The 15,130-nt window shown below is 40.3% G+C and overlaps 2 protein-coding genes across 2 annotated transcripts in view; both read right to left on the bottom strand.

Annotated features, from left to right (window-relative positions):
- Positions 1–1,739, bottom strand: part of LOC113234588 (serine protease snake-like) — a 42,635-nt gene extending 40,896 nt beyond the window's left edge. The window contains exon 1 of the mRNA XM_026469941.1: positions 1,720–1,739. Within this exon, the coding sequence (XP_026325726.1) occupies positions 1,720–1,739 (20 nt within the window). The remainder of the gene's footprint in view (positions 1–1,719) is intronic.
- Positions 1,740–2,479: 740 nt separating this feature from the next.
- On the bottom strand, positions 2,480–15,001 carry LOC113234583 (serine protease 27-like; the record flags this gene model as incomplete). The annotated part of the gene is made up of 6 exons (XM_026469935.1): positions 2,480–2,629; positions 5,082–5,217; positions 5,543–5,692; positions 7,803–7,912; positions 12,923–13,068; positions 14,937–15,001. Coding segments are annotated over 6 exons (757 nt in total), but the record flags the coding sequence as incomplete, so codon positions are not given.
- Between the last annotated feature and the right edge of the window lie 129 nt (positions 15,002–15,130).

Genomic DNA, 15,130 nt, shown 5'->3' with positions numbered 1-15,130 from the left:
ACTCAAAAGGCAAGAGCTTCGCACTCTAACTGCCGCCCTAACGGGTCATGGTCCATACAATGAACACCTTTTCAATTTAGGTATCACAAACAGCCCTCTATGCAGAGCGTGCATGGAGGGGGAGGAAACGGCTGCGCACATCCTACTACAGTGCTCCGGCGTGGCCAACTACAGGGCAAAGTACCTTGGAGTGCCAAGGTCGCTCCCCGAAGTCTTCAGCAAACCGAAGAGGTTGCTGAGATTCCTGGAGGAACTTGGGTCGCACGAGTAGGACCCTGCACCCACCACACGCCAAATAGGCGCCTTGACGTCGAGTTGCGGACACCAGCCCGCTACACCAAGTACCAAGTACCAAGTTACCGAGACGGTTCACTTTTTTGTCCTATTGTGCTTCAAAGATGAAGCGGTAAGACGAATCGGTGAGAACAATATTTCGCCAACTACAACCCCCTTTCAAACAAAAAGAGAATCATCAAAATCGGTTCACAGATCATCGTGGATAGTGCAATTAGGCTTAACTATAATTGGACTATGAGTTTCCATTTTCGGAATTTAGTGGCCAAATCAAATTCGCGTGAATGTCGTAGCCACCAAATTAGCGTGATTTACGGGAATCTATTAGTGTGAGCACACCCCGGACACTCCATACAACAGTCGAAAGTTATTTATCTACAACTACTACATACAGCAAGGCTATCTGCACACGCGCAAATGTGTGCGTGAAGTGGCAGGGTACCCATCACTTTGTCGTACTATTACGTTACGGGGTCAGAGCGGCAATATAACGAAAATTCTAACGCGAATGTCTTATCCGTAATAATGATTGTAATAATATTTACATCGATACAATATTATATTTTTCATTAATACACTAACTAGAATAATATTGAAGATTTATTTTAAAAATATATTAAAAGCACTTAAAATGTTATATTTTGGACAGGTACTTTTAAATAAGGTAACCAAAGTATTTGAAATTGCGTGTCCAAGGTTACCTAGTTAATAATAAGGCATATTCACTGTATATTATTTATCGGTAATACAAATTGAAAATACGAGAACCCTTGTCTACTAGGTCATCAGGATATAATAAATCTGTGTTATATATTACTCAGCACTAAATAAATAAAGAAAACAATAACTGAATGAGTCTCGGACAAGTTTTCTTTACTTACTTCGTTCCAGCTTCTGGAAAACGGAAGAAACTCCTCACTTTATCCCATTTAGATGATTATAAACAGCCATACACAACACAATTCACGACCATTATAAATAGTGCAATGATGTTACATATCAACGTACAAGTTTCGTAATGAATAAATGAAAACTATATTCAAATATCAAAGCCGTCTTATCGCGAAAACGACTTGCTGACAGCCTTGTTGCCGTTTAGTCAATGTGACCGTCAATGTGCGGGACGTGGTGCGACATCTAAAGCTAGGGAGGGGCGGAGAGTCTCCATTCTCGTTACTGTTAGTTCTCTGGTGTGACCGTAGACAACATAAATTAATGGTTACTGTGCAAAAATGAAAATCTTTTCCATTAAAATATCAAAGTAATATAATAATAATAATAAATATCTTTATTTATCTCCACAACACAATACAAAGAAACGTTACAATTACAGTAAATATACATTATTACGTAAGCTTAGAGTAATGTATTGTGGGAGACTGTAGCCCAAACTAAGCAGAGCTTGTAATATGGGTCTCCAGGCACCCAACCCCTAGGATAGTCATGTTAGTAGTAATGACGAAATACAGAGTACTGAGGAGGAAGTAAAAAATAAGTAAAACAAATTATGTGTGCGCGCGTGAGCGCGTGAGTGAGTGTGTCTGAGTGCATGAGTGAGTGTGTGTCTGAGTGTGTGGGTGATTGTGTGTCTGTGTGTGTGTGTGTGTGTGTGTGTGTGTGTGTGTTTGTGAGTGTGGAAGTGTGAGGTTATTTGACGACTTTTAGTAGATTTTCAGTCTCATCATACTCGTACTTAAGGAGCAAGAGATATCTGGTCAATTTTAGTTTGCATTCGTATTTGGAGAGTTCACAAAAAGGGGATATATTATTTAATTTATTATATAAGAAAGGGCCTAGGAATTGAAAGAAACGCTGAGCAGTTGTTGTCGAAACTAATTTTGAAGGACATACGAGCATATTTATGCGTCGCGAAGCCAGAAGGGAGTGAAAGATGTCTGAGAGTGTTGTTTCAAAACAGTAAACAAAATAAAGAGCTGCCTGACTGTAAGAACTTTGAATGAATTGTATAGATCAGCAGTCGGGTACCGAAACGGGAGACGTGAATATAACTAATAACGTTAAAATCCCTCTCCTGTATATAATTTGGTTTACTGCAGGTACGCGCCTTTTACCCATGCCACTTACGCGGCCTTGCACTATCCCCAACGAAATGTCAGTGTAATCGCGTAATACACACCCAAAAAAATTCAATCGATTTGAGAACCTCGTCGTTTTTTAAAGTTGGTTAAAAATAAAGAGATTTTCCTACCTGACAATAGTCTTTAGATTGCGTATGATCGCCATAGCACGACTGCGTGGTGGGATCAATGATAATAACCTTAGGACTACGGAGTAACCTCTGACATTCTTCTATGCTGAATTTCGTTAGAAACATCTGGAATAGAAGCACTTGCTTATTTATTTATAAAAACACAATGTAAACTTACTGCATAGAGTATATAACCAGCAATAGAGGTGAAATGTCATTTAATTTGTTTCAAAACTATTCTGTCAAATCATTACGACGACAACTGCGCTCCGATTGGCCAGCCCGAATTCGAAACAATTGACGGGTGTCGTCAATTGTTTCATTTCAAATCGACCAGTTTAACTTAAGCTTTGCTATAATGGACGAAAATTTAAAAATCACGTATTTAATATTTAATTACCGATGAAATGTGATTCCGTTTCTAATTACAAAACAATGAGATGCTTTAATGTTTTCCCCACATCACCGAATGGAACAGCCCCCATTGTTAGAGATATTACCTTTATTACAATAAATGCAGAATATTTTTGGAATATACACAGACGTAGACACAGGTCAGTTGTTTCGCTGTTCTATTTCAGCTTTTTATTTTGTGATTTCAGCGCAAACGAGAGTTGATATTTAAAAGTGATATAAGGCCCATTTGCCTGATGAGTTGCCAGGGATGGAAGGATCTTATTTCGTCTCTATTTCTGGTTATATACTCGATGACTTACAGTAATCAATAACCAAAACACTTACATGCTAATTACTTATACTAATACAAAGTGAAGACCAAGGTGGGACTTGCGCAATCGCTGCTGTTACTTTTATTTATTTTATTTATTTATTTATTTATTTGGGATAACAACAGCAATAATGATAGGTTACAAAAAATTAAATTACATATTACAAAGCCAGTAACAGTTATCCTCGATTTATACATTAAAATAAAAACAGAGCACGGGGTGTCCATAAGCGTGATAAATAATTATACAGATTATATACATTCATATAATTGTGAAACAAATTAAGTAAACTAAATACGTACACTTACATACAAACAATACTTACTATACACAATAAAACTCAATATTAATAAGTATTATACACTATACCTACATATGAATACAACTTAACACTAAATCATAAATACTTCTAACATTATAAAAATATCAAACTGTAACTATATAATCTCAGTACAGAGTACAAAAAAAACCGACCTCAAAAGTACGTGGAATTACGTCTATTTGCTAAGTTTCATTGAAATATCCCCTAGTTCGCCACTATACAGGACTTGACGCTGGAGATAATAAAAATAGGTTCTCACTACGACACTACTCAAAGTATTTCGAGAGAAAAACGCCTTGAATTGGAGAAATAGCAAACTCAACTAAATAATTGCTAAAAGTAATTGCTCCTAAATTAAAGTTAGGTGCTATTTATAAAATGAATCTTCATGCGTGAACAGCCACCCTTTGAGGTGGATGATTTTCTTCAAAATGAAATGGGACCACTATGGAAATACCCCCTTTCCAACAAAAAAAGAATCATGAAAATCGGTTCACAACTACCGGAGTTATCGCGTAACATACATACAAAAAAGAAAAGAAAAAAATTCAACATACAGTCGAATTGAGAACCCCCTCCTTTTTTGAAGTCGGTTAAAAAGAAATGAATAAATAAATGAGCAAAATAAAATAAATTAAGTGAACATACGCATCGCGTATGAAAATTAATTCTTTAATGTTTGATTGGAACTTTTACTAGATTATGCTGATATCCGTATAATTGACCTTAATGAGAATCTTTTAGGTAAACTTTAGCGCTTACAAAATCTGTGCAACAGATACACATACGGATTTTTTTTATATCTACATTTAAGGAGCTTTACCATGTCTCCAATGGTAATGTCGCTCTGTAATGCTACTTAATTTATACATCTAACCTAGATTAAGACTATCTAAATATATTTTGTACAGTATCTTGGCTTCATTCGACGTAGGAACGGCCAGTATAGTGTTACACCACCCAGTCTGTCGTATGTTAACCACACTGCCCAACTGTCTTCTGAGTCTCTCGGTCCGAACACATTCCATCAAAACGTGATAAACGTCTTCAATGACGCCGCATTTGTTACAATACGGAGTTGGTGTAATGCCCATCAAAAAGGTAAACTTCTTTGAAGGAATGTGCCCAGAGCGCAACCTCAGGGCCGTCACAACACTAAGTCTGTTCAGCGTACAGTTATCAATCCATGGAACTTCCAGTGGCTCAGGTTGAATTGTTTTCAACCAGATACCTTTTTCTTTGGAAGTCCAATCAAAAGGTTCTTTCCACAGCTTGTGACGGTGTGACCTCCATACACTAGGGCTCCATTGACCACAGGTTAAGAAATACTGACCTAGAAGGTTCATCTAGTCTCCTACTACAACCCCACAAGAAGCTACAATTCGACCTGGTGATACCCATACCTTTTGCACAGACAATGTTACAGTCTTGATTATTGTACGCAGTAGGTTTTCACCCCGTGACCGAGGTTCTTCCTTCACCTGGTCGGACTCCCAAGAAAATAATACGTAGTCCTATATTTTCTTACCTTTTGCAAAATCTCAATGTTAGATGTCCGGTTTTTATATATGGTAGCTCCCCATCCCGTGGCGAAGGCTCGATGGTCTTTCACCTGGTCATCGATATTCAGACAAGCTGGGACTACTTCTTTGCTTAGGGTGAGACTGGAGAAAATAGATAACGGTAATAAACAAAGATATTATAAATTACAACAGTTGAGATTTAACAACCAGCCGTTGGACAAATAGCCTTGCGAAACATGGTTATGTTTCGTTCGTAGCAAAGGACAATTTATGGCAGCCAGAACATTACAAATGAGTTGGAAAAATGACATCAAAAACAACTGGCAGCAACGAGATTGACAGTATTGGAATATATCCGTGGTCGAGTGGCTTGCCAAACGGTATTCATGATGTCGCCAGCTCTGATGTCCCGCGTGCGGGTCAATGTAGAATTGTGTTAAATAAATATTTTTTTAAAAACACTTACGGAACCTCCAACTCCAACAAGGCGATATCATTATATATTGCCGGCGGCTTGTACTCCGGATGTTTGATGATCCTCTTGATGCGATGTATCTTCGCTTTGTCCATTTCTGAGCGTTTTAAACCGCCTACAAGAACGTGAGTTACGTTGCCACTGGAAAAGACAACGAAATGTCCCATGAAAAGTCAGAGTTACTTTATCATTTTTTATTCAAATTAATTTCTCTTAATTTAAACAATTGTTAAAACCATGGTTCGACGGCATGGTTACTAGAAACTGTGAACCTTCCCGGTGTATATGTTTTTTCCCAACGATTTCCATCACCACTTCCATGCCATTTTCTTAAAAGCGACATGTGTTCTGCTTTAAAGTGTACTCTACATTCTCGTCGAAACATCCCGGTCTCGGGTCTTGCCGAGACAGGACGAGACCGAGAGAGGCTCAGTTGTCCGTTCGGTAGTCATACAAGATGGACGTGTTAGATCGTCTGTTGCTGAAGCATTATGTGCTATAGCATATTATAATTTTTTGTTAATTCGAGAAAAAGAAACTTGTTAAGAGACTTGGAATAGACGCAGATGGTGAATGACATCAATACATTGCAACAGAACACTGCGGCTACTGCCGGCGGATTGCCGCGCCGTGACGAGAATGTGGAAGAAAGGGTCTCGCGCAAACACAAAACTACACGCGAGCCCTTTGATTCGGGTCCGAAATACCGACACGAAGTGGAGACCACACGAACACAGGCGAGACTTAACGAATATGGTCACTACGCTCTCGTATTTGGCTGTTCTCGTGAAGTTTTGGCAAAAATGTGGAGCGGGCTTAAGACGAGCATACGGTCTAAGACCGGGCATTCTCGGGATAATGTTCACTACCTAATATAACCCAGACATTACAGATAAGGAACACTCGTGATTTTTATGATCCTAGGGTTATCAAACTTATTTACTATCTCTGTCTCTCTCTCTCGTCGTTCCCTCATGTCTGATGATCGTAGTCAGCTTCGTACCTACTTCTGAAGCGGATGATCTGCCTCCATCTGTTTCTATCCATCGCATCCCTGATGACGGCGCAAAATTTGGAGGACGTTGAGTCTTTCACTTGGGCGATCCATCTCTTTGATGCACGGCCTCGTACTCGCCTTCCTTCCGTATTACCAACTACAATCAGTTTCCAAATTTTCATCGCCTCAGCGCATCATGTGGACGAAATATAAAAGAATACATTGGTGGCATATGGTGGCAAACCGAGTCTTAATTTGAAGCTGAGACAGGATTGATGCATTGGTACTTTTGGCGGTCCAAGGTAGTCTCAACATCCATCTCCTGCACTACATTTTGAACGCATCAATTCTGTCTTTCCTTTGTCAGAATTGACCATGCCTCCTCACTATATAGGAAAATGGGAAACACCAAAGCACGTACGTAGTTTTGACACCAATTCCTCTCTTCTTCCAAATGTTGTATAGGAGGGTAATAGCATCCTTTGCCATTCCAATACGACGCTTTATCTCAGGGAAACAGCTGCCAATACTACGAATTTGGGAACCCAGGTAGATATAGTCGTCGACGATGTCAATACTAGAAATGCCAGCAAGTGGTGTTTGTTAACTTCCCGGCGCGGTCCACTACCATTATTTTTGTTTTCGCCCTGTTGATTGCCAGACCAATTCTATCACTTTCAAGCTCTAGTCGATATACCGCTCAAAAGTAAACTAGAGGTGGCTTCAATAATTTGGAACCCTCGAAAGATTACTTACGTCCAGCTTCTCGAGGAAATTTAACGTTTTTAAGATTCTATGTAAGTCAATTTACAGGTACTATCCATTTTTATACCCTATGAAATTCCTCCTTGGCGTCTTGGTAATTTTTTAGAAGTAAGACGTAAGTATGGTCAGATGACTATTGCTGTAGAATTGCCCAGAATTAGTGGAACAACTGGTGCTCCTGTTCGTCCCCTGCTAAATAAATTTAATTTGCGGCCACGTGGACACCATCTTCTGGCAGTACTGCCGGTGCACACTGTAAATTACCACTTGTTCGCACTCTACACTGTTTTAATGCACTTCTCGTATCTGTATCAGACTGTGATTTTTTTTGCAAGTAGATGGGTGGTTATGTGTGAGATGAACGTTTGAAGTTTTGTAAAATACTATCAATATTATCTAGTTATTGGATTTGATAGTGCCTTGGTAATTTAATGTAATACTGTGTAATTTTAATAAATAAATAAAAATGAGTACTAAATGGCTACTTACTTCTGTCTTTCAAAAGTGCAATGTCCAGCCGTGAGTATGAATTTCTCGCTAATGACGGATCCTGCGCATAGCCATTCCAGATTATCTCTATCTCCAAAACCCAGCAGAGCCTAGGAATAATGGATTGATTATTATTCAAGCGACACTGCAGCAGACCGCTCAACACTGGAATAAATCTTCGTTATAGGCTCGAGTAATCGTCGAAATGTAAATAGATTCATCGTCTATGCTGCTATAAGGGTATGCTATTATAACCCTTCCTAGCTCGCAACCTATTGGCTTCCCACAATTTCGTTAAGTCCGTTTTCAGATATAGCCCTTAAGAGTTGATGCTATCTCAGCTGGAATAAAATTTTATCCCGTACTAATACGGTTCATTTTGCTACAGGGACACTGGCTTTATTTCAGAATTTATTCTTTTACAAACAAAACATCATCATCATCATCAGCCTATTGCAGTCCACTGCTGGACATAGGCCTCCCCTAATGCACGCCATTTCGCCCTGTTCTCGGCTTGACGCATCCATTTCCTGCCAGCAATCTTCCGCAGATCGTCACTCCATCTGGCTGGAGGGCGTCCCACACTACGTTTGCCAAGTCGTGGTCTCCACTCAAGAACTCGTTTACCCCAGCGGTTGTCGGTTCTTCGGCAGATATGCCCAGCCCACTGCCACTTCAGCTTGCTTATCCGAAGAGCTATGTCGATCACTTTGGTTCTCTGTCTGATAACCTCATTACGGAGTTTATCTTTCAGAGAAACTCCGAGCATAGCTCGTTCTATAGCTCGCTGAGCGACTTTAAACTGGTGGACTAGCCGTATCGTGAGTGTCCACGACTCGGCTCCGTACGTTAGAACTGGTAGGACGCACTGGTTGAAAACCTTTGTTTTTAAGCTCTGCGGGATGGGTGACGAAAAGACTCGACGTAGCTTCCCAAACGTTGCCCAGCCAAGCTGAATCCTCCTCCTGGCCTCCTTCTCGAAGTTATTTCTACCTAACTGCAGAATCTGCCCGAGGTAAGTGTATTCGGAAACAACTTCAAGAAGGTGGCCATTGACGCAGATGGGTCTCGGATCAATGTGGTCATTGATCATGACTTTGGTTTTATCAAAGTTCATGCCGAGACCAATCCGCCGCGAGGCGGATGCTAGGCTGTTCAGCATCTGATCCAGTTCCTCCAGCGATTCTGCCATTAGGACTATGTCATCTGCAAATCGCAAGTGTGAGATGTACTCGCCGTTTATGTTAATGCCCATCCTTTTCCAGTCCAGCGTCTTAAACATATCCTCCAATGCAGCGGTGAACAATTTCGGGGATATGACATCCCCCTGTCTCACCCCTCTGCGTAATTGGATAGGTTCAGACTGCTGGTCCTGTACTTGGACCATCGTAAAGACATCTCAACACTTGTATATAACGATAGTCCACTTGGCACCGCTGCAAGAATTCCAGGACAGCCCAGGTTTCGACAGAGTCAAAGGCCTTCTCATAGTCCACGAAAGCTAAACACAGGGGCCGATTATACTCTTCGGACTTCTGTATAATCTGCCTCACTGTGTGTATGTGGTCTATGGTGCCATATCCTCCCCGAAACCCGGCCTGTTCCGGTGGCTGAAACTCGTCGAGTCTTCTCGCGAGGCGATTCGTGATGACTCTAGAAAACAGCTTGTAGACGTGACTCAGGAGTGAGATGGGTCGGTAGTTTTTCAGTAGAGTTTTATCTCCCTTTTTAAAGAAGAGAACTACAATACTCCTGTTCCACGCCCGTGGAGTTCTCCCGCAGTGAATGACCAAGTTAAAGAGCTTCTGAAGTTCCTGGATAATAGGAACTCCTCCAGACTTCAAAAGCTCCGAAGTAACTCCGTCTTCACCGGGGGCTTTTCCATTTTTAAACTGTTTTAGAGCCAACACGATCTCGTCTTGACTGATTTCTGGCAGGTCGTCGGTATAGTGGCGCGTCAAGGTGGCTCTCAAATCGTGATTGTCACGCTGGACCCGAGGAGCATTTACAGCGTACAAACGGCCATAGAAGTCCTCTATCTCGGCGAGTATCTGCGGCTTTGACGTAACGGTTAGGCCATCGTGCGTTGTAAGCTTCGTCAGTTGGCTCCTTCCAAGCTGCTGAGTGAATACTTTGGACCCTCAGTTTCGCTCTATCGCCTCCTCAATGAGGCGTGTATTGGAGCTCCGAAGGTCACGCCGTACCATCTTCGCAATCTGCTTGTTTAGGTATGACCTCTCTGACGAAGTGGCCTGGATGTCATCGCGTCTTTTCGTCGTAAGTCGCAGAGTCTCATCCGAGAGTTTAGACTTCTTTCCCGTACGCTGCAATTGACAGAATTTGATGCCCTCGCTTCTCAGCGTCCCACCCACGCCTTGTAGGGCCTCGTCAACGTCCTCGGTGGGTTCCAGCTCGACGAATCTCGCTTCGAGAAGTTCATGGAACTTCTCGGAGCCCGCCATGATCTGGAGTGGATTAGGACGGAGCGTGGACTTCATCAAGCGGCTTCTTTCAAGTTTGACATCGATATTCAGAGAGCCTCGTACAAGTCGGTGATCAGATCCGGTGCTAACCCTGTTGATCACTGAAACATCTCTGAATATGTGTCTCTTGTCCGTCAGGATGAAATCGATCTCATTTTTAGTCACAGCGTCGGGGCTTCGCCAAGTCCACTTCCTTTGAGGCTTCTTCTTGAAGAACGAATTCATCAAGAAGAGCCCCTCGTGCTCGAGGAAGTTGACTAGCGTTTGCCCCCTGTGATTCCTTACTCCATAACTATGCGGGCCGACTCGAGACTCGTCAAGATTTGGGAATCCCACTTTAGCGTTAAAGTCCCCCATAACAACGTTGAAGTGAGCCTTGGTGGTGTTGTGTAAGGCTTTCGATATGTCCTCGTACATATCTTCTACATCGTCATCCGAATGTGTCGAGGTCGGTGTGTAGGCCTGAATGATCTTCAGGCTATACCTTTTTGATAGCCGAAGGATCAGGTACGCTACCCTGTTCGACACACTGGAGATCTCTTCAACGTTGTTAGAGAGGACTCTGTTGACGAGGAATCCTATACCACCTTGGGATGTTTGATCACCCTCGCGGAAGTACAGTAGATGGCCCGAGTCTAGGGTTATGGTGTCCTCTCCCTCTCTTTGGACTTCACACAGCCTCAGAACATGCCATCTAATGTTCTCCAGTTCCACTTCCAACTGTGCAAGGTGTTCGTCAAGCCTAAGAGTTCGTCCGTTAAACGTAGCCAGGGTCAATTGTTTTTGGTAGCCTGCGGTAGCCCGGGGATTCTTAGCACCCCCTACCCCGCCGGTACCATGGCCGCTACCGTGACCAGGAATAGCGGGGCGACCGGGAACTGGGGGCCTTCGATTGGTTGTGCCGTCCATGAAGGGGGTTATTGCCCATAATCTCCACGCTGGGCATGCGGGTTGGAGATCGCAGGGCGCTGCCTTTGTACTACCGACGCTGCTGCCCGTCGGTAACCAGCAGATTTGACAGCGCCAATGTGGGGAAGGGCTATACCGCCTACTACCGGTCGCCAGAGCCTCGTCGGTTACTGCAGGATGTACCGCGTGCAGGTGAGGTTGACAATAAGAGCTGTGATGGTGTGTGCCCCCCTTACATCCCAAACAAAACATAATTAAAGACATTTGAAAAATGTATTTCGTGTACTAATTAGTTCAGTTGATGTTGATATATAAACATTATCATATGCAAAGTACCTATTGAATACAATAGTTTTCTTGTAAAATTTCGAGGTAAGTTTGTGTTTTTTTTTCAATCGTGAACATTTTTAAGAGTGTTTTCACACCGTTGTATATTTTCAATTTCACTATGTATTTTTTGATAGTGGTAGATGAACACTTTCTCTGTTATTTGGAATTAACCAAAGCCGTATGTATAGTATAGACTCTTAACGACGATTTGGCGTGTTGATGTTTATACAATACTATATTTTACCAAGAGTCAGTAGTAAGTTTATACCAAAGTCAAAATCAAAGATTATTTATTCCGTACATTGACTTACAATTATATGGACGTCGGGTCCGCGCTAAAAAGCGTCCGAACTTATAGGACGTTAAAATCGTATACAGAGCGTCATTCACGCTCTAGTCTTCGTTTGTTCGACTGACAGAGAAGCAAGCAAAATTAGACAGTACTGCGATGACATTACAATTTAAATTCAACGTTTTAGTTTTTTCATATTCCTTGAAATGTCACTACGTTTAAATAGGTTGACTGGGGACATTTTTTTCGTGGTTTTTGTATTAGACCCGTCGTCCATTTATTTGTAAGCCAATGATTCCATAGGTAAAATAAATTTACACTTCAAAACGTCACATTTAAGCTACTGCTCGTTCACTACGCTGACCTCCCTGAGAAGAACGAGCAATAAACTCTAGGGATTGCTCTTTTCAAATAAATTTAAATGCTATGCACTTTGAATCAAATTAGTGTGGATTCTGAAGCCATGTCGTATTTCCATACATCTTTATCTAACACGTAGTCTTCAATTTTGTAATATGATTTTTCGATCAAAATATTTTTAATGTAGTTTTTAAACTTAGGAAATGATAAACTTAATATATGCTCCGGAATCTTATTGTAAAAACAAAGGAACTCTATTTCGCTTATCACGAATACTAACAATCTCAGAAAAGAGTACTAGCAAAAACCGACTTCAAAAGTCATTATTCCCTTAGTTTACCACCCTTAGAGTTGGTATACTTTCTTCAAGTATAAATGGGACCACACCTGAGGTACCCTCTTTCCAACAAAAAAAAAGAATCATCAAAATCACTTCACAAATGCCGAGTTATCCCGTACATACATACAAAAACAAAACGTACTGTCGAATTGAGAACCTCCTCCTTTTTTTGAAGTCGGTTAAAAGTATTCGATGCTAAAGGCGAATGAAGGCGTGACACGGTTCTTTGTGTCTTGCTGCAATTAAAAGATTTTTTTTCACAAGAAGCTCTACCGCTACTACAAAGAGTGGATGCTAGGAAAGTTTCGATCGCTGGGCTTTAATTATTGTATATTGATTGGTCAAGGTAGTTTAACATTTTTATTACGTACACAGTATATCTTTTTTTTTCTTTCTCTCCACTTACCATATGCGGGAATTGTCTAACAGTGGGCATCTCTCCCCCAAGAATGAGTTCCTCACTAGCGTGTCCACAGTTGTTGATTCTGGAACATCCACCAACCTGATTCTTGGAACACGGGTATACCAGTTCCTCTTGGTAATCTTTGCATTCTGAAATTAGATAATAATAATAAACTAAAAAATTTGATAATATAGGAAATGAAACTTTTTTCCGGATTTAAATTGCGTATATTTGTTTTTTTCAAACAAACCTACGTTTCGGGCCCTTTACAGGTCCCATGGGACATATATGTAGTAGTTTCATTTCCTATGTGTAACAATTGCGAAAACCTAAGAATTTGGTAATAAATTATAAAAAAAGCAGTTAGTTTGGGAATTCATGTTTTGTGTTTTATAAATTATTATGTTCAATTTAATTATACAAGTGATAATAATAAATATTGATAATCCTTAACAAGAGAAATAGATTCAGGTTTTATTTATTTTACATTACAGATTTTAAATTATAATTTTATAACTTCACTATCGTCTTATTGCACTGCTATTATTACAATAGTGTTGTAACTCAAAACATGTGAAATTTAATATTATATCATTACTGAACGTAAAATATGATTCTCTACACGTCCAAAGAACCGTCGGTAAAATATTGTAAGAAACAATAAAAAAATATCTACTTCACTCAAAATAAGACATACTTTATGTGAGCTAGTTCTGGCCAAAATAATCCTTATTCAAAAACGACGTTGAAAGACGTTGAAAAACCAAATACAAAGACACGACAAGCACATAGAAAAATTCGTGAGGTCCGCTGGTTCGTTCCGTGGCTTAGTTGGTATAGCGTCTGGCACGGTATGCTAGAAGACGTCGGTTCGAATCCGGCCGTATCGAAGGAATTTTTTCTGAGTGTTCGATCTTTGTATTAATAATTATAATATGAAATTGTTTTGTCTATTTTATTTTTAAATATATTTGAGACATTGTTTAAGTGCCTATAATAAACTGTAACATATACATAAAATTGAACGATGTTTTGCGGGAAGTGAGTAATTCGTTTTTCATCGAATCTGAGAAAGTCCACTTTTTTGAGTTACTACACTATTGTACTAACAGTGCGAAATATGTACATACATGAATTATTATTATTTCATACAAAATTATAGTATATTATAAATATTACATATTTATTTTTCTCTGTAAAGTCAAAAAAAAGGAGGTCTCAATTCGACTGCATGTTTTTTGTTTTATATTTTTATTGTATGTTTGTTATTTTACGCGATAACTCCGGAATTTGTGAACCGATTTTGATGACTCTCTTTTTGTTGGAAAGGGGGTACCTCAGTAGTGGTCTCATTCAAATTTGAAGAAAATCATCCACCTCTAAGGGTGGCTGTTCACGCATGAAGATTCATTTTTATAAATAGCGCCTAACATTAATTCAGGAGCAATTACTTTAATGGTTGATTTTGCTATTTCTCCAATTCAAGGCGTTTTTCTCTCAATATACTTTGAGTAGTGAGAACCGATTTTTATTATCTCCTGTGTCAAGGTCCCGTATAGTGGCGAACTAGGGGATGAATCCGGGTTTGCGCACTTTCAGGTAACCGATTTCAATAAAACTTGGCAAACGACAAATTCCACATACTTTTGAGGTCGGTTTTTTTAGTATTCTGTACTGAGATTATTGAAAGTCATAGAGGTCTGTGTACAGACTACTCGCTACTATAAGGAAATCCTACAGTGGCGAGTACCATAGACAATATAATTTTGGTTCAGAACTAAAAAGAGCGCCTTTGTGATACGGTTTATGAAATTATAATTGACAGATTAAAGACATTTAAATTTTTTTTTTAAATGTGTTTAAAACATGCACACAATCCCTTAGACCTCGATCCGGCGAACTAAGCGTGTTTGCAGGATGCGGCACGCGCTGCCCGACTCCCCTCGAGTACCCCGCCGCGCCGTTCTTGCGCAATTGTACGGTTTGAAAACTATGATATTACTTTATAAATACTTACTATCAAACGCCTTCCTGCCGATTTTAGGCGAAGTAAGACTAGGAGGGATCGGCTCGCGATGTGCACTGCATCGTGTAACAATAATCTTCCCAAATCACTTTCAAATAAAATGGAAGTAAATTAATTTGCTACTCCGCGAACCCAGTGAAGGTTAAATCGTGCAAATCAACTGCGCTTGTCTTGAATGTTTTTTT

The sequence above is a fragment of the Hyposmocoma kahamanoa genome, unplaced genomic scaffold, assembly GCF_003589595.1.
Source record: "Hyposmocoma kahamanoa isolate Upper Pololo Valley unplaced genomic scaffold, ASM358959v1 85, whole genome shotgun sequence".
NCBI lineage: Eukaryota > Metazoa > Arthropoda > Insecta > Lepidoptera > Cosmopterigidae > Hyposmocoma > Hyposmocoma kahamanoa.
Note: the sequence above shows the minus strand (reverse complement) of the source record. Positions and strands in the feature narration are given on the sequence as shown.